The 20267-nt window shown below is 39.1% G+C and overlaps 1 protein-coding gene across 16 annotated transcripts in view; it reads left to right on the top strand.

The window, feature by feature from the left end:
- Window positions 1–20267, top strand: part of CADPS2 (calcium dependent secretion activator 2) — a 552734-nt gene that overhangs the window by 502156 nt on the left and 30311 nt on the right. For 15 of the 16 annotated variants that reach the window (XM_028489806.2, XM_028489809.2, XM_028489815.2 and 12 more), the window contains 2 exons: window positions 7999–8082; window positions 8189–8221. In XM_028489806.2, the coding sequence (XP_028345607.1) occupies window positions 7999–8082; window positions 8189–8221 (117 nt within the window). The remainder of the gene's footprint in view (window positions 1–7998; window positions 8083–8188; window positions 8222–20267) is intronic. The other variant, XM_055084855.1, reaches the window with a different exon arrangement.

The raw sequence follows: 20267 nt of genomic DNA on the forward strand, positions 1-20267 counted from the left end.
ACCCTCTTGCATTGTTGGTGAGAATGTAAATTGATACAGCCACTATGGAGAACAGTATGGAGGTTCCTTAAAAAACTAAAAATAGAACTACCAGATGACTCAGCAATCCCACTATTGGGCATATACCCTGAGAAAATAATTCAAAGAGAGTCATGTACCACAGTGTTCACTGCAGCACTATTTACAATAGCTAGGACATGGAAGCAACCTAAGTGTCCATCGGCAGATGAATGGATAAAGGAGATGTGGCACATATATACAACGGAATATTACTCAGCCATAAAAAGAAATGAAATTGGGCTTCCCTGGTGGTGCAGTGGTTGAGAGTCCGCCTGCTGATGCAGGGGACACGGGTTCGTGCCCCGGTCCGGGAAGATCCCACATGCCACGGAGCGGCTGGGCCCGTGAGCTATGACTGCTGAGCCTGCGCATCCGGAGCCTGTGATCCACAACAGGAGAGGCCACGACAGTGAGAAGCCCGCGTACCGCAAAAAAAAAAAAAAAAAAAGAAAGAAAGAAATGAAGTTGAGTTATTTGTAGTGAGGTGGATGGACCTAGAGTCTGTCATACAGAGTGAAGTAAGTCAGAAAGAGAAAAGCAAATACCATATGCTAACACATATATATGGAATCTAAAAAAAAAAAGGTTTTGAAGAACCTAGGGGCAGGATCAGAATAAAGATGCAGACATAGAGAATGGACTTGAGGACATGGGGAGGGGGAAGGGTAAGCTGGGACGAAGTGAGAAAGTGACATTGAGATATATACACTACCAAATGTTAAATAGATAGCTAGCGGGAAGCAGCCACGTAACACGGAGATCAGCTCGGTGCTTTGTGACCACCTAGAGGTGTTGGATAGGGAGGGTGGGAGGGAGACTCAAGAGGGAAGGGATATGAGGATATATGTATACATATAGCTGATTCACTTTGTTATAAATAACACCCCACAGAGCTCCCTAGTCCCTTCTGCCATGTGAAAACACAGCCAGAAGATATCATCTATGAACCAGCAATTGGGTCCTCACCAGACATTAAATCATCCAGCACCTTGACTATGGCCTTCTCAGCCTCCAGAGTATGAGAAGTTACTGTGGTTTATAAGCTACCCAGTCTATGGCATTGTGTTATAGCAGCCTGAGCAGACTAAGACAAGGGGTTAGTAATGGGGAGAGAAGGGAAAACGTTGACAATTATTTCTAGGTTTATAGCCTGCAGCAGGAGATGGATGTTGTGCCATTCAGTGATGCAGGGTGCCCTGGAAGAGGGACAGATTTGGAGGGAATGACCCATGTCAGTATTGGACATGGGGGAATTGAGCTGCCTCTGAGATACCTGAAGCAGGAGATAGCAAGGGGACATTCAGATATTTAGGTATTTGGGGCTGGAGTTCACAGGAAGGATATGGGATCAAAATACCAATGCGATTATAAGATTGCAGCCATTGAACATGATTCTATCAGTGGCTGCTGTTCTCAGGCATATATGTTATAAGTGGAACTCCTGTGGAAGACATGGAGAAATGAAATGGAAGAAATATAAACCATTTTAAAGAAAGCAAAAACAAAAACAAAAAAGAAGCTTCTAGCCAGGAAAGGACTTAGATAATTTTTACCAAGAAAAAAAAAATGAAGGCAGGAACATTAACTCTTGCCAAGGAAAGGATACAAGAAATGCTATATTTATTGCTGCCTTATATTAGAATTAATTCAGTCAGATAAACTGTGGGAGGTTTAGGAGAACTGGACTCCATTCCTGTTTCTTCATGTTACCAGCTGGGTCTCCTTGCATGACTCAGTTTCCGCATTAAAAAAAAAACAGGCATACTGGATGAGAAGAAAACCTACAGCCTTTTCTCAGTCTAAAGCAAAAATTCTGGGGACTTCCCTGGAGGTCCAGTGGTTAAGACTTTGCCTTCCAGTGCAGGGTGTGTGGGTTCGATCCCTGGTCAGGGAACTAAGATCCCACATGCCTTGTGGCCAAAAAACCAAAATATGAAACAGAAGCAATATTGTAACAAATTCAATAAAGACTTTAAAAATGATCCACAGGGGCTTCCCTGGTGGCGCAGTGGTTGAGAGTCCGCCTGCTCATGCAGGGGACGCGGGTTCGTGCCCCGGTCCGGGAAGATCCCACATGCCGCGGAGCGGCTGGGCCCGTGAGCCATGGCCGCTGAGCCTGCGCATCCGGATCCTGTGCTCCTCAACGGCAGAGGCCACAACAGAGGGAGGCCCGCGTACCGCAAAAAAAAAAAGAAAAAGAAAAAAAGTCCACATCAAAAAATAAATAAATAAAGCAAAGATCCGTATATATGTTTGTGTATGGAGGCTTCCAGGGACCCGCATCTTTTCTCCCCAGGCTCTGAAGTCCTATAGCACACACGATGCTAGAGTTGGAAGAGAACCCTGAGATTGTCTAACAGAGACTTTTCAAACATTTCTGTAATGTTTATAAGACATATTTCTGTATACTTTTATGATGTTTAGGAGATATATTTAATGTCTTCAAATATATCTTAGGTAGCACCCCAGATACAACACTGGTGGAAGCAAAGCTGTTCTGATTGAGGAGGGGAAGCAGGCCAGAGCCTACCTGTGTAGCCCCATCTCCCAAGGCAGGCCTGATCCACCCAGAGTCCAGTCTCCTTGTTCACAGATGAGGAAACAAAGGCCCACGGTTTTACAGTGGCTGGAGGAGGGGCCAGGACTTGACCCTGTAGCCCTAAGCCTGTCATCTTTGCACAACAGCACACAGAACTCAGCAAGATCAGAGAGGAAAAGAATGGGAGCTTCACTGCCCAGTCTTCTCATGTCCCCTTTATATGTCCTGGCCCTGTGGATATTTCCTTCGATATTGGTTACATGCAGGCCTACGCACTGTGGGACCAGCTTGGGCAGGCAATCGTGTGGGACAGCTGTGAGTCAGGTAGATGAGAGTGGAATTCATTGTGTGTAACATAAGGATGCTAAAGAAAAATTGGGAAGGCTGTGGGAAAGAACTGGTTGGAGGAAATGGTCAACAGAGCAAAGAGTGAGCAAGCGACCACTCTCACCATGCACTCCAGTAACAGGGGCTCAGTAAATTCTGGGTATGAATTAAAAGACCACAGCAGTATATTCAACTTCCTGAATTCTCAATTATTGCAAAAAGGGATTTAGGAAAGAGTATATACTTTTTCACTAAGTACATATATAGATCTATAGGTATGTAGGTATAAATACATATACATATACACAACACCTATTCTTTTTAATAACCTAGAATATTTTCCCCTGAATTTCTCTTAAGAGGGACAGAGGACAAATCTGACCTGACTGTCCAGATGATGCAATTAAAATATCTCCTCCACCACCACCAGTTCAGTCTGATTAAGTCAACTTGGTTAAATTTACTTGTTTGGATCAAGGCAATGTATTCAGAAGACAACTGTTCAAGCCCAAGAATGTGCTTGAAAGGAATAACATGCACTGTTAGGAGTCATTAGAAGAAAAGAAATACAAACTAACATAGTCAGTCTGTTTGGGAGACAAGGGAGAAAGGAACAATGAGAGAAATGTGGAGACTTCACCGACATCCGGGCTAGGTGTGCTGTTTTGGAAGTTGTCTGAGATACTGTGCAGAGCAAGGCATGTTGTATAAATACGTGCTGTCAGATCCTGTCCTTTCGCAATACCGATCTGGATAATCTGGAAGGACCTTTTCGGAGTCATTTGGAACAAAGGTTCAAAGAGGATGTGGATACACAGTGGGAGAAACGAGGATTATATTCCATTGTATCGTAACATTAACATTCCAGTTCAGGGAAGGAAACCTGCTTTCTTCCAATCCATGACATTCTGGTTCCAGGTGGATTTTTAACAGTACTAGTCAGTCCTGATTGTACCAAACAAAAATAAAATATCTGATAGATATCTCCAGCCCTATTTATCCTCCCCGCCTCCAAAATACACCTAGTTTTTCATGATTAGTCTTGTTTATGGATGCATCTTTTTTCTGTGGAAGATTTAATAACTTGCAATGTAAATGATGCAAATATTCCTTTTTTACTTCCTGAAATTTCACAGTTGAAAAAAGTAAGAACGGCGTGTTTTGAACCCACCAGTCTACAGCTGAATCGTTCCTATCACTTCTCAGAATTTGTCGTTCTACTTTCCATACATGTAGGAAGATGAATCCTATACCCTGTTAAAATCCAGCAGAAAATTTAAACCAACATGCCTTGTGGCATACTTCATGTTTCATTCTACCAGTCATTTCAACGTACCTTCATCTTTAATTTTCCTGAGACTGTACATAATGAGGCAAAGTTGGTAATGACCCAGACAGACTTTGGGCGCTAAATATTATTCAGACAAACCCAGTAAATGACATCCACAATAAAAAGCAGGGAAACAAAGAGATTACAGGGTTTCATTCCAACCTGACACCCTCAGGAGAACAGAGAGTGCAAGGCGAACCTGTAAGTATTTATATACTCCCTGAGCTGTACAGAGAAAGTTCACAGGAAGCGGTTAAAGACACAGCAACTAAACCCAGCATTTAGCTGGATTTCTTTGGAATCTTGCTGTTTTCTACAATTAAAAGCCAGATGGAAACTACATCATTATCAGTCAATCTTGTTAATAGATTTTGGGTTTTAAGGTAGCTCTTCCACCACGTGTGCCTTGACAGAAATCTTACAAAGAAAACCTTCCTGTTGGAACTGTATGTCTCACGTGGTTGTCCCCAGAGGTGCAGTCGCTGTTCACTGCCATGTAAGCACTTAGCGTCCCTGCTGTACTGGGGCCTCCCCAGGGACCATTTGGGGTAGGGAGGATCCCAGGGACAGGCTCTGCACTATTGTTAAAATGGAGGCCAAGCATGCTGTGACATGCATGCAGCAGACCACTGGTGCACACACTGGACTTAGTGGGATATAACCTGGTGCTGCTTCACACTCTAAAGAGAAGACGAGCCAGACAGGCTGTCAGATGCCACAGTGGGGCAACTTCTGCCCTAAGGTCATCTGCTAATGGGCTTCCCCGAGTGTTGTTTTAGCCACTCTATTTCTGCTACCCTTTTGCTCAGCCCCTGTGCCACCATGCAGATGAAGCTTACCCAGTATCCTCCAGTGGAAGTCAGTTGCAGTTACACTGTTTGTCCCTCATCACTTCCTGCCTTGTGTCATGACCAACTGTGTACATGTCTGTCTCTCCTACTAGTTTGTGCATTCCTGGCGGGAAGGGTCTAAGACTCATTTTTTTCTTTTTTTTTGTATTTCCCATATTAGGTGCTCAATAAGAAGAAGAAAATAGCATTTATTGAGCACTTATTATATGCCAGCCACATTAGTTATGTCATACCATTTAATGCTTACAACTCTATAGTGTGATGGCAAAGAACACGGGCTTTGGAGCCAGACCACCTGTGTCCAAAGCCTCCCTCCTCTACTGTCAGTCACATGACCTTGAAACAGATGGGATTCCAACGTGGGTCTTCTGACTTACAGCATCAACTCTATCCTGCCTCCATAGATATCATTTCGTTGAATTAGACCCATTCGCTGGTAACCAAATGCATTATTTCTCCTTATCACTAAACAATCCCAAGGCTACCCCCGTTAACTTGTGACTTAACATGTGTAGGTTTTTAGACATATAAGGGCTAGTGATTTAGCTCATCATACCAATAATATTCATTCTTTACATCTCTTAGTGTGTTGCCATTTTCACAGTCCCTTCACCTAAATCATCTCTGCTGATTTTCACACCATCCTTATTGTGAGCAGGGCAGTGACATTTTCCCCGTTTTACTGATGAGTACACTGAAGCTAGAGAAGCTGAATGTCCGGACTGTTGTCTCACAGCCAGAGAGTGGCAGAGCTTCAACTCGAGCTAAGATCTTCTAAATCCATCCACAGGGTCTGCCTCTACTTTGCCTAGTCCCTCGGCATCACTCACCTGTGTAAACAAATACTCACTTGAAGGCACCAAGAACCAGGTGCTATGCTAGAGCCTTCAGTGGTTCACGTTGTCTGGTAACCATCGTAATTGTCGCTCTCCTCGTGGCAAATGATATCACCCATCACACACTGGCTTTCAAGATTTGAGTTACCAGAGATGAGGCATTTTCCACAGAGGGCCATTAAGTTTGGCATTCCCTTCCCCTGGTCATAGCCCTGGAGTATAGGTCTTCTGGGTTTTTGCCAACCACAACAAGTTGAGTTAGCCAGCTGTGATCGGTAAGAAATCTTAATGGGCAGGAGGAAAGTGCTAAATTGACTTTTAGTTGTGAGCAATTTGTAATTTTAAGTTTTTTGCTATTTGTATCCCCTGGGATAACTAACCAACCATACATAGTTCTCATTCTTTAAAAAGAAAATTTTAATCAACAGTTCACATGAATTTGTTTCTGTGTCCTTACATCATGTCGCAAATGATGTGACGGAGAAACCTGTAGGGACGTTTTTGTTTCTTTTGCATAAACTATTTTGCAGTAATTGACCAGCCATAGAGAAGATTATCTCCTGTGCACTCTCAGTGAGTTCTCTGCTCACCCGAAACCAATAAGCTGTGTCCCTAGAACTATTATCACTTTGTTGAAGAAGCTGCTATGTGAACAAAAACCAGCCTTCATTAATTTCCCTTTTTGTATTTAAAAAACCTTGTCAGTATTTTCCCTTTGGGAAGGTATAATTTGTCAATAGTGCATATTATTTTGCTTCTAAAGAGGAAAGATGTAGGGCAGTAGATCCTTATTAATATCTCTTATTATCTTCATGCCAGACCTTAATGTTTATGCTCAATGAAATAAAATTCTCCACATTTTAAATTACATTACAGTGTATATGTCTTAACTCTCATTTCATAGAAATATAAAATTTTAGAAATGTAAAACTCTTAAGACAATTTTAATTCCACACCCGTCCCACCAACACAAACACACCATTGACCGATGGGGGAACCGGTGCACTGGTTGGCTGGAGCCCACATAGCAGTCAGTCAATGACAGAATCAGGATTTATATTCTCAATCTGGTGCTCTTTTCTTTTTTTTTTTTTTTGCGGTACGCGGGCCTCTCACCGCTGTGGCCTCTCCCGTTAAGGAGCACAGGCTCCGGACGCGCAGGCCCAGCGGCCATGGCCCACGGGCCCAGCCGCCCCGCGGCACGTGGGATCCTCCCGGACCGGGACGCGAACCCGGTTCCCCTGCATCGGCAGGCGGACGCGCAACCACTGCGCCACCAGGGAAGCCCTGGTGCTCTTTTCATTGTACTCTGCAGCGTGTGTATCTGTTTGAGCTCCCCAATTACTTTGTAAGCTTCTGAAAGCAGGGATGATCCTTACATGTCCCAGTTGGAACTGCTTGGTGAATACTCGTTAGCTGATGTATCATAATTCATTTCAATGTTACACCTTTTCATTATCTGTTCTTTGTCGTTCAGCCTCTTCTGTAGATAGAAAAAGTTGGGGAATGGTCGAGTGATATATGATAGAAAGGAATTTGATGAAGTTTGACCATCGTTGCCTCGAAACGTCTCTCTCTTTTTTTTTATTGAGGTGTCATTGACATACAACATTATGTTAGTTGCAGGTATACAACATAATGATTTGATATCTGTATAAACTGCAAAATGATCACCAAAATAAGTCCATCCCCGTACATAGTTACAACATTTTTTCTTGTGATGAGGACTTATAAACGTCTATATTGGAGTTGAAAATTATATTAAGGAAGAGTCACAGGGATTTAAAGTTATTTACTAATGGTTTAAGTTATCTCACACGTAGTAACCAGACTCCTATTACACATTGTTCTTTTATCTTAAAAAAATGTGCGTATTTTTTCCAGCAATGTAAAAGGACCTTAGAGTTCGTCTTCAAAATGAGATTTTGTCATTGTGTCAGTTTATACATTTCAGATTTTTGTGCCACGGGAGAAGTTGGTCCAGGAATTGTTTGCCCTGTGATTTGTTTGTCTGCACAGTACTATCCTAAATACTCACTATAGACTGTATTCTAGTTTGTTTCAGTGTTGGAAGGGGTGTTGTCTAAGCTGTCAAGATATGACGAAGGCACTTTCTTTTCATCCATTCTGTCATTCACTGTGAGTATTTTGAATAAGTTCTCCTCTGCTGTCTTTTGACTGCTGTCACAGTACTTATCAAACAGTTAAGAGAATAATTCTCCTAATTATCTCTTTTCCACTTAAGGTGAAAGCAGCCGCAAAATATGTTGATGTTCCAGTAAGTATTTTTTAATCTGCTTTTTAAAATTATAAATAAGTCTTTTAAAAAAATAATTGTGGTTCACCAAGGGTTTATTTCAAATCTTTAATCCAGTATCATTGCCTCAGGGAGCAGTTTATTTTTCTTAAGCAAGCACTAACCCTCATAACAAGGCCTGGCGAGGTTATTTCAGTGTACCTTTTCCGTTGTAACTTGGGGAGGTCAATTCATCATGAGAACATATCAGCTCAGTGGCAGCTCTAGGATGGGGGAGAAAATGACTCACATTACTTATAGAAAAAGGTTCACTCTCCTTCCCTTTCCATGAAAGCTCTAACAGGTTTCTTATAGGAGTTAAAGTAACCATCAGGACCAGTTGAATCAAAGAACTAGTTTTCTGAATACAAAAGTGTTATAAATAAATCAATATTCACTTAGTTCAACATTTGGTTTTTCACAGAATTCTTGGGAAATAATGCGTGACCTGTAAATTTGTTCAACAGTTAAGATACCATGAGAGGAAAGTATGAAACTTACTTAGCTACAATGAAAAGCATTCATGTGATAAATATAATCAACAAGTTAGTACAGCATTTGTAAGTTGATAGTCATTAACAAATTAGCTTTTGCCTTGAATTCTGTTATCACGTATATTTGATCAAGGCCTAAGATGTTCTGTTTAATCATGTGTTTTGGCACGTCTGTCAATTTTCAGAGAATTAGAGCACAATGGGAAAAAACTTAAAATTTAAAACTAAATGGAATATAAGTCATCTCATCTTTGATTAAGGCTGTACTTGAATAGCATCACCATCTCTAGATCATCATTATGAATGTTGGTGGTTTGAGAGCTGGCAAGCATTGTATATCAGTTGTAGGTGGCTCTTATTTTTGGAATGCATAACTGCATTTTATACTATGGACTAGACAGTCTCCAGATTTATTGCTGCTATAGTTATTATAAATGAACATTTTAAATGAAAAGGCCATGGACTTTCCTGCCTTTGCCTGGGGTTTCTTCAGAGTAGTTTTTTGTTTGTTTGTTTTTAGTTTTACAGATGATTCCAAAAGAAGTCTTGGCATACTCCTTGTCTTGTACCTAGAATCAGAAAGTCAGTACTGGGCAATAAGCCGAAATAATCACATGTGTATGGTCCTGCAAAGGAGCAGCATGAAAGAGAGAAAGGGAGAATTAAGGGGGAATAGTTTATACTTGCTGTATAAAAAAGAAAAAGACAAGTAATCATGGGAACACATGAACTTTATTGGAATTCCTAACAAACACTTAATAGTATAGATTTTTGTTTTTAATTTTGAATTACAAATTTTTGTTTTTAATTTTGAATGGGATACCATAATTATTTCTGTTCTTAGAGCTTTTGAAATTCTTAATTTGACTGTGTACTAGATCTGTTAGAGCCCATAGAGCTTCAGCATTGAAAGACACAGAAAGTGGTTCATTCACTCTCCTTCTCAATGCAGAAGCCCCTTCTCCTGATATCCCTCACAAAGATTCAGCCAAGCTCTTTTAATTTTTTCAGTGATTGCAGGCTCACCATAAGACAGCCTCCTCTTATGTATAATGAGTTGAAATTCTGTACCTCTGTGAATTCTGTCTTGGTTCTAATCCCTTTTCTGCATGATAGCCCTTCAAATATTTGTTGATAATTATCATACATCCTCTTCCCAAGAGATATGGTGGCTATTCAAAGGATATATTGTCTGAGGAATTCTTATTTTCTATATTAAACATCCTTAACTTCTTCACTGAATTCACTAATTAAATACTTATTTAACACATACTAAGTGCCAGACTCTGGGCATGTATGATGAAAATATATATGTCCTGCCCACAGGCTATTCAGTGTCTAGGAATAAAAGAGATAGGGAAATAGATATATCATGAAAACAGCTGTAACAATTGTACCCAGACTCTTTATCATACCAATCACTCTCTAGATGACTTCCAGCTTACCAGTTTCACTATTAAATCAAGTTGCCACCCAGAGCAAAGCATACTAAACCATAGATATGGTCTGGCCATGGCAGATTGCTATAGGAAGAGTTTCTCCCTTAGATCCAGACATTACACCTCTATTATTGATGTCTGTAAACATTAACTTCAAAAGCTATGAGGTGCTGTTGGCTGTTACTGTTTTTGTTTGTTTTTTTATGCTAAAACTCCATCAAGATAGCTCTCTGAAGTGGTCTTTTAAGGAGAACCTTATGAGAAAAAAAACAACAACAGCACTGGCTCACCTTTCACAGAAATCAACTCAAAACTGATCAAAAACCTACCTGTAAAATGCAAACTACAATATAAAACTTCTAGAAGAAAACATAGAGAAAATATTTGTGGCCTCAAGTTTGGTGATAAGGTTTTAGATACAACACCAAAAGCATCCATGAAAGAAAAACATTGTAAGTTGGACTTAATAATTGACTGCTCTGCACTGTTAAGGGAATGAAAAGACAAGCCACAGACATATATTTGATCAAGGACTTGTATCTAAAATGTACAAAGAACTCTTAATACTCAACAATAAGAAAACAAACAGCCCAATTTAAAAATGGGCAAAAGATAAGAACAGACACGGCAGTGAAGACTTATAGGTATCAAATAGGCAAATGAAAAGATGCTCAACATCATTTGTCATTAGAGAAATGAAAATTAAAACAATAAGATACTATTACACACCTATTAGCATGGCTAAAATTTAAAAACTGACAGTAGCAAAATATTGACAAGGATGCAGAGCAATAGGGACTCTCATTCATTGGTGGAAATACAAAATGGTACAGCCATTTTGGAAGACCATTTCGCAGTTTCTTACAAAGCTAAATATAGTCTTTAGCAAACCACCAGTTGCACTCCTAGGTATTTATCCAACTGATTTGAAAACATATGTCCACAACCAAAACCTGCACACAAGTGTTCATAGCAATTTTATTCATATTCAAGAATTGGAAGCAACCAAAATGCCTTTCAGTCAGTGAATGGATAAACAAGCAGTGGTATATCCATACAATTGGAGTACTAGTCAGCCAAAAAAAAAAAAGAGGAAGAAGAAGAAAAATTAGCTATCAGGCAACAGGAAGACATAGATGAATCTTAAAGGCATATTGCTAAGTGAAAGAAGCCAGTCTGAGAAGGCTATGTACTGTATGATATCATTTATATCACATTCTAAAAGGGAAAACTACCTATAAAAAAACTATAAATAAACTGTATAAAGATTACAAACAGGTTAATGGTTACCATAAGTTCAAGGTCAGGGAGACTTGAATAGGTGAAGCCAAGGGAACTTTCTGGAGCAGTGAGACTATTCCATGTAATACTGTAATGATAGATATAAAACACTATGCTTTTGTCAAGTCCTAACTTTATAGCACAAAAATTGAACCTGAATATATGAAAAAAATTTTTAAATCAATTAGGATATCATGGGATCCTAGGATGGAGACTGTGATAAAATAATCTGAACTCTATTGCAAATGTATGGAATAACCTCACTAAAAAAAGATGAAGGAAAAAAGTGCTGATCTGAGTCACTTTTGAAATGAGTGGCATATGTAAAAATAAAGGAAAAAGGAACTGTACATAAGCATTGTACTCTTGCTGAGAAAGTGTTTCCTCACAGGTTAACAATTCAGAAACCACTCTACATGTATAATGGAATTGAACAATTAAGTAAAGGATGGTAGTTGGTGGGAGCCAAGTTTCTCATGGAGTGAGATGTTGAAGACAAACAAGAGGAAGAGGCTAGAACTATCCCTGTGGTAATGGATTGGAGTTGGAGCCATCAATGTGAACTTGTCTTTAGCTTAATATAGATAGGGCTGGTTGCATATAGAAATATTTCTAGATATATGTATATGCATGGGTTAGTATATACACATATATTTCCTTGGTTTGTTAGCTGAGAGAGCCTAGAAGCAGTGATATCCCAGTAGCTACAAGCACACCCAGTGCCCAGATCGTGGTCTCTAATCTCCAGTAAAATGAACCAGGATCCCTTGAAGAAATGGCTGACACTAGGACTGGGGCAGGAAACACAAGATGAGCCTGGAGCATCTTATATATGTGTGAGAGAAAGTAAGGAAGTGTTTAGAAAGAAAAACCCACAGTGATAGGAGATATGTTAAAGGGACCCAGGAGACCCCTGAGAGAGCTCCCAATGGCCTGAGCCTAGAGTAAGTTCAGCAACCAAATAAATTAGGTAGTATTAGCTTATAACACAAAGTATAAAATATATATCTGTTAGTCCATACTGACATAAGTAAATGATTGACTGAATAAATGGGGGAAGGACTTCCCTGGTGGTCCAGTGGTTAAGACTCGGTGCTTCCAATGCAGGCGGCACAGTTTCGATCCCTAGTCAGGGAACTAAGATTCTACATGCGGCACTGCTAGAAAAAAAAGAAATGGAAAAGATAAATCTTCCAAGCAGAAGAATTCCAAATAAATAATGTAGATACTTTACTTCCAAGGAGACAGTATAACTCCCTACTCCTTAAGGCTGTTCATAGTGACTCCCTTCCAAAGAGCACAGTATGAAAAGGAGGGTGAGGAGAATGGATTTATCAGGGAGAAACCTGACAATATTACCTCACCCAGCTTACTGAGGTGAACATCAACAGTGATAAATTATATAGATAATATTTATTCTTGATAAATATTCTGTGGTCTCCTTCCAGAAACCTATAACTCCAGTCTAATCAGGGGGAAAACAACAGACACATCCCAATAAAGGAACAGTCTACAGAATATCTGACCAGTACTCAAATTGTCAAGATCATCAAAAGGAAGGAAAGTCTTAGAAATTGACAGGAAGAAGTTAAGGAGACATAATGACTAATTAAATGTAATGAGGTCTTCTGGACAGGATCATGGAATATGAGAAGGACATTAGGTAAAAACTAAAGAAATATGAATAAAGTATAGACTTTAGTTCATAATGTATCATTATTTGTTCATTAATTGTAACAAATATACCATACTAGTGTAAGATATTAATAATAGGGGAAACTTAGTGGGGAGTAAATGGGAATTCTCCATACAATCTTCACAATTTTTCTATAAATCTGAAATTATTCTAAAATTTTAAAAAAATTAAAAGGCAATGGACTGGGATTTAATACCTGAGGTTTAATTCCTCTTATGCTGCTCTATGCCCTTGGATTAACTGTATGACCCTGGGCATTACTTCACTTCAGTGGCCTCAGTTTAGTTATCTATAAAATGGATGAATAAGTTGTATAAACTGCATTAGTCCCTCTAACTGTGATACTCTATCATTCTGTGAATTCTAGATCTCTGTCCTATTCCATCCAAGAAACAACAGAGCCCATAAATGTCACTTAGAAGATGATAGTAAGGTAAAGAGCTAGAAGAAAAATTCTTTAGAGAAATGGACATATCTTCTAGCAAATAATCTCATTTTTGAAATTTTGAAAAAGCAAAAAATAAAAAGTACATTTTATGGAATGAAGCATTAGAAATATAAAATTATCTATGATATCAAGTGGCATTCCTAACACAAAAGAGGAGGAACTCATGATCCTAGTACATACTTGATTGTCAGATATTCCATATAATTATAGCACAGCTGAAGATGTATAAAAGTCAATAACAAATGGGAGAAAATATTTGCAAATGAAGCAACCGACAAAGGATTAACCTCCAAAATATACAAGCAGCTCATGCAGCTCGATATCAAAAAAACAAACAACCCAACCCAAAAATGGGCAGAAGACCTAAATAGACAGTTCTCCAAAGAAGATATGCAGATTGCCAAAAAACACATGAAAGGATGCTCAACATCACTAATTATTAGAGAAATGCAAAGCAAAACTACAATGAGGTATCACCTCACACCAGTCAACTATGGAGAACAGTATGGAGGTTCCTTAAAAAGCTAAAAATAGAACTACCATATGACCCAGCAATCCCACTACTAGGCATATACCCTGAGAAAACCATAATTCAAAAAGAGTCATGTACCCCAGTGTTCATTGCAGCTCTATTTACAATAGCCAGGACATGGAAGCAACCTAAGTGTCCATCGACAGACGAATGGATAAAGAAGATGTGGCACATATATACAATGGAGTATTACTCAACCATAAAAGGAAACGAAATTGAGTTATTTGTAGTGAGGTGGATGGACCCAGAGTCTGTCATACAGAGTGAAGTAAGTCAGAAAGAGAAAAGCAAATACCGTATGCTAACACATATATATGGAATCTAAAAAACAAAAAGTGGTTCTGAAGAACGTAGGGTCAGGACAGGAATAAAGACACAGTCGTAGAGAATGGACTTGAGGAAGTGGGGAGGGGGAAGGGTAAGCTGGGACGAAGTGAGAGAGTGCCATGGACATACATACACTACCAAATGTAAAGTAGATAGCTAGTGGGAAGCAGCTGCATAGCACAGGGAGATCAGCTGGTGCTTTGTGACCACCTAGAGGGGTGGGATAGGGAGGGCGGGAGGGAGACGCGAGTCAATAACAGAAAATGATTCAAATCCAGTCATTTAAATATAACATGTTATGAACACAGTCTTATGTATCTTTGTAATCTGTACTTTCATGACACTTCTTTATGAAAGGAAAAATATCATACATAAGAGAAAAATCATCAGTATGTTCCTGAACAGAAGTGAAAATCATTATCTCCTGCTTCTTAGCAAAGAAGCTAGTAGCCGACCCCTCCCCACCCCCGTGATATCTTTCTAATCAGGATGATAAACTGTGACCTTTGGGTGGTTTGGTAGATTTTTTCTTGGTTAAACAACCCTATTCTGGAGAGGAGTTCCTGTTGTAGTTGCACAGTTCAAGGCTCCATCCTAGAGCCTTGGAATGTTCATGGTGGCAAAACCCTTAGACATATAAGAAAAGCAAGACCTCGAGGGGGTGAATCTGTTTCCCCTGCTCAACAGTAACTTAGATGAAGGGAACTCAGACCTGAGAGAGGGGAAGGGAGAATGGCGATAGTAGATGTAGGACCACCATGAAAACATTCACTTTAGCTTTACAGACGTGAACACTAGGCCCAAACCAAAACTTCAGTAGATTTAAAGTAGAATATTAAAACTAACCACCCCCCAAAAAATATTGCCTCCCTATAAGGTCGGGAGGATATAGATGATAGCAAATGATGTTAAAAAGTTGTATGAAAAATTAAGTGAGACTGTAATGTAAAGTAGCTGCTTAAAAAAACAAAACAAAACAAAAAACAAACACGAGGTAACACAACACAGAAGTTACACACCCAAACTCAGGAGCCAGACTGCTTGGGTTTGAACCCTTGCTCCATCACTTTTGCTCAGTATCTGTATGACCTTGGGCATCAGTTTCCTTTTTTTTTTTTTTTTTTTTTTTACAGCTTTATTGAGGTATAATTGATATATTTAAAACTGCACATATTTAATGTCCATAATTAGATGAGTTTGGACATAGGCATATACCCGTATGGACATCAATTACTTTATCAAATGGAAATAGAATTATACCACTTCTAGGCTTGTTGTAAATATGTTAAGCACTTTTCAGGATTCCTGGAATGAAATTAGTGATCAATAAATGTTAGTTGTCATCATACATTATTACTGATTATAATAAATCTGGTGTCCACATTCTAAGAAATAATCATTCCGCTCTATGCTGTCTTGTTCACATCTGTGTTATTGTGGGAAAATCCATCTGTAGTCTTTTAAAACCGACATATACTTTTTACTTTACCTCCTTTTGAAGAGAGCAGCCAGCATAGTTAAGGGGATCTGGAAATAATGGTTTATAAAGAAAAAAAGGGAAATTGGAATATTATCCTTGAGGGAGGAAAACCCTAAGAGACAAGAGAGTCCTGTTTAATACATGGAGTTCCCATTTAAAGAAGCCTCAGTCTGTATCAATCAAGAGGACAGAACTAGCATCAGTGACTAAAAACTAGTGGGAGACAGAACTGAAATCAGGGTATTAAGAAAAACACAAAAGAAATTAAAATTCTTTACAAGGGTGACATGCTATAGTAGTAGTTACACCACTGTTTGCCAGAGGGGGTACTGAAGATTCTGCATTACGTAGGGAATAAGACCAGATGACATTTGCCATTTAAAAGGACATTTAAAAGCACTTTCCAACTCTGATTCTGAAATTTTGTTCTACAGCTTGTATAAGTTACAGGGCATTTTGGTGTGGGTGTGTATGTGTACAATGCCTATTGAAAGTTGTCCTGTTACCATTATTACACACATTGCATGTGATCTCTATGCTAAACAGTGAGGGGACACAGCTAAAGAGACCTGGAGGACACAATAAGGGTTACTGTGATGAAGAACACGGAAACTCCCCACTGATTGGCTGCTTAGTGCTGGGGTCTGATCCTGGTTGTCTGCCCTGAGAAGATGGGGAGGGCTTATCTTTCTCTTGCCTTCATTACTAATTCTCTCAAATGTTCTCTTTTTGTTATGACCCTTGCACAGATTTCTAACCTTCCAGCTCCCCACAGTGTGGCTTGAATTGAGCTCTACACTAAATTCAAGGCTTGAATTGCAGGCTTGGTGTACAGTCTGGGATCTCAGTTCAAGCCCCACCTTTGCCCCCTGCTGGCAGTCTGACCCATGGGCTTCCCTTTTCCCACCTATGCAATGAGGATAATGGTGTAATCACTGTGCTGTCTCCTTCACTCATCGAATCCTGTCTTATGAGGATTCGATGAGCATATTAACATGGAAGTGCTTTGTAAATGTAAATCACTATTAATATGAATGGGATGGTTATTGCTTCTCCCTGGAATTGCTGCATGCCCCCATCATTGCTCTGCAGTTTCCACCCCCTGCTTCAGAACGTGACCATTTTCCAAAAGCAAAACCATTTGTTTTCCACAGGGTAAAAAATATTGGATTGCTTTTCGTTTATTTTCCTTTTATTTTAGAATATCAAGCACCTTGCGTATGTCAATGGTGACTTTTAAAAGTACAGCCAGTCAGTTCAGTAACAGTGGTGTTTTCCCTTCCTTCCTTTGTTTTGATATTGTTTATTACTTAGATGAGGCCACCTGAATACTCAGTGCTTTACGTCAGAATGAGAGCCAGGCAGAACATGGGATACAGAGTGCCTGCCCACTGGGACATATTCACACCAGGACCAGATTGAGAGTCTCACCATTACAGGAGCAGGGGAGGTTGCCTTTTGTGCTTCCTAGAAGAGTACTTTGCTTCTCTCATCTTTATTTCTTTGGGTTTTTGTCTGTCTGGGTCTTCTCATAGAAGGTAAATCCATGAACTGCCTCTGGACCCTGACATTCTAACATCCTCAGGTCTCCTTTAAGCCAAAATCTGAAAGGTTCCAAATTGGGACTGAGTATCTCAATCCCAGTCAATCGAAATTTTAAAAGCTAAATGAAATAATACCCACAGCATTTTTAATTTCACTTCTTCAAGTCCTCAGTGTAGTTTCTATAGTTAACATTGTAGCAACTGTGGATAGATGAGGGAAAGGTTACTGAACAGTATTGTAAACTGGGAGATTTAATACCTTCATCATCATCATAATTATTACTCCTGAAAATAACAGGATAAAGCTAGTGTGTGACGTACATGTTAGCACTTTCCTTGTCTGGTGCTCCTGTATCAGCAGCTATTCCTCAAAACTCTGAGACGTTAGTGATTTTTATAGATCAGAAATAGCAAGAGAGATACTACATGCTCATGGTCTCAAATGGGAAAGCCACAGTAAGATGAAAATCAAGCCCATAAATCTCAGTTGAAAATCAACCTGCCTCTTTACCTTGAGTATCTCAGGCTATTAAACTATTATTCAGTGTCCCTTTTAATATTTAAAATAACCTCCTCTTTGGAAGGTTTTCCCCAGTGATACAACAAAAATGTTTGAACATACTGATGCTTAAATCGATGAACACATTATGTCACTATTTAGAAGGAATAGTGTGAAGCATTTGTGTGAATTTTAAGAATGAAAACAAAATGACTACATAAATTGTAGGAGCATTAATTATAGCAGATTCTGATATAAGATATTCTGATAGCATTGTGGTAGGAAGATGCTTTCTACTGAGTATGCTTAAAGGGAACAGACAGAAGTATCCAGGGTAAGAACTCTGGAGTCACAGAACCTTCTCCCTTAGAATGTGGGACTGAGTGAAATTACATACTTAAAACACATATGTTACATGCTACAAGTCTGAAAGGTATTTTTCAAATGGATGTGGATGCCATTATCTTTCATTCAGAATTTTCTGCATCCTAATTTGGAGTCAAAATGCATAATAGTGAAAATTAATGGAATTTTGAATAGTGCTACATTTAACAAAGGGAAAGGTGACTGTGGCCACTGCCTTGCATTAATAGTTGGGAGATTTTCTAAAGAACAGTGAGAATCTTTTTTGTTCATTGTTTTAAAACAGTGATAAACCATTGTTAGATAAACCATTATTAGAAAATCTTGAAATTTTTATATTCTTGTGACTTTTTCATTGTTTAAATTTCTTCCCCCCTTTCCCCTTTTTATGAATTAGTCCTCTTCCTGGGCTTATGTAATATTTAAGTTTGAATAAATCTAATTTGAAGTCTTTAGTTCTGTTCATTTCCTTTTGCTTTTCTATGTGGATACAATATAAATATTCTACTTTGTAGGAAATTTAGTAGATAAATAGGTATATATTTTTTACAACATAATAATCATAGCTGTACTCAAAACCTTCTTCTATTTTAAATACTTGAGAACTTATGTCTTAACTTAAACTGCTCCAAATGCTTTTGAGCTTAATTTTAAGAACCTTTTCACTCAAATAAAGAATATAGAAATTGCTACATAAATGCCAAAGTAATAAGGAATATATTAAACAATAAAAGAAAAAATATGTTGTTGGTAACAGTACCTGGAAAGTTGTGTGTTTGTAGAATTTTGTCCTGTGTTCCCTGATGATCAGTCATAGACTGTTCCTGAATCTGAAATGCCAGAGTTGAAATTAATATTGTTCCTATCACAATTTCACGTTGAAGAGACATACTAGCGTTTTAAATCTTACAAGATCCATGTTTTTCAAATGGTCATAATGACCAGGTGCAGGTGTTTCATTTACGAAGCATGCAGATTGTCATAAATAATGATATCACAGTTCCACTCTTGATTGTTTCTTCAAAGCAAGCTTTTCTAGGTTATGAGAAGTGCACTTTCAAATTAAGTCAATTAAACTGGAGCTTCTATTAATCTTTGAGACTGGAATAGTATATTTAAAAATTTGTCTCCTTGTTAAATAGACACCATGACAGTGTTTGCATAGTGTATTGTTAACCTCCCATGGAAGGTTAAACGGCTTCTTCTGTATCTAAATCTGTAGCTGTGAAAAATGTCTGCAGCATTGCACCCACCCACCCATGAATGGGCAAAGTCAAGACTTGCACCTGTGGGATTAGGTGTAGCAGCAGGAAGTAAGAGCATTTGCAGCGTATAATTACCAAGGAATTTTTTTCTTTTCTTTTTTTTTTTTAAACGGCATTTTCATCTCACTGGGTTAACCAGTGATTAGCGCTCGAAAAAAATTTGCTGGAGTCTGCATCCTTACTTAAACTCATTCCCTCGCTGGTGTATTCTATTATGCAGCCAAAGTCAGAGGAACTCACCTTACCATTCTTCATTCCCGTCCATATTTATTGATTTCTTTATGCTCATGGGGGAATGTTTTTAGATATTTGTAACCTTTTACTGTAACTTCGTTAGCCAAATTCTGTTCTTTTCTGAATCGAATTAGAAGTAATCCAGGAAGGCTTATTTTGATTTAGAGATTACTACCCTAAGAAACAAGATGGAGAAGTTAGTGCTTAGTGAACTGAGGATCTCAAAGGTTTTTTTTGTTTTTTGTTTTTGTTTTTGTTTTTTTGTGGTATGCGGGCCTTCCTCTGTTGTGGCCTCTCCCGTTGCGGAGCACAGGCTCCGGACGCGCAGGCTCAGCGGCCGTGGCTCACGGGCCCAGCCGCTCCGCGGCATGTGGGATCTTCCCAGACCGGGGCGCGAACCCGGTTCCCCGGCATCGGCAGGCGGAC

Source organism: Physeter macrocephalus, chromosome 5, assembly GCF_002837175.3.
Source record: "Physeter macrocephalus isolate SW-GA chromosome 5, ASM283717v5, whole genome shotgun sequence".
Classification (NCBI taxonomy): Eukaryota; Metazoa; Chordata; class Mammalia; order Artiodactyla; family Physeteridae; genus Physeter; species Physeter macrocephalus.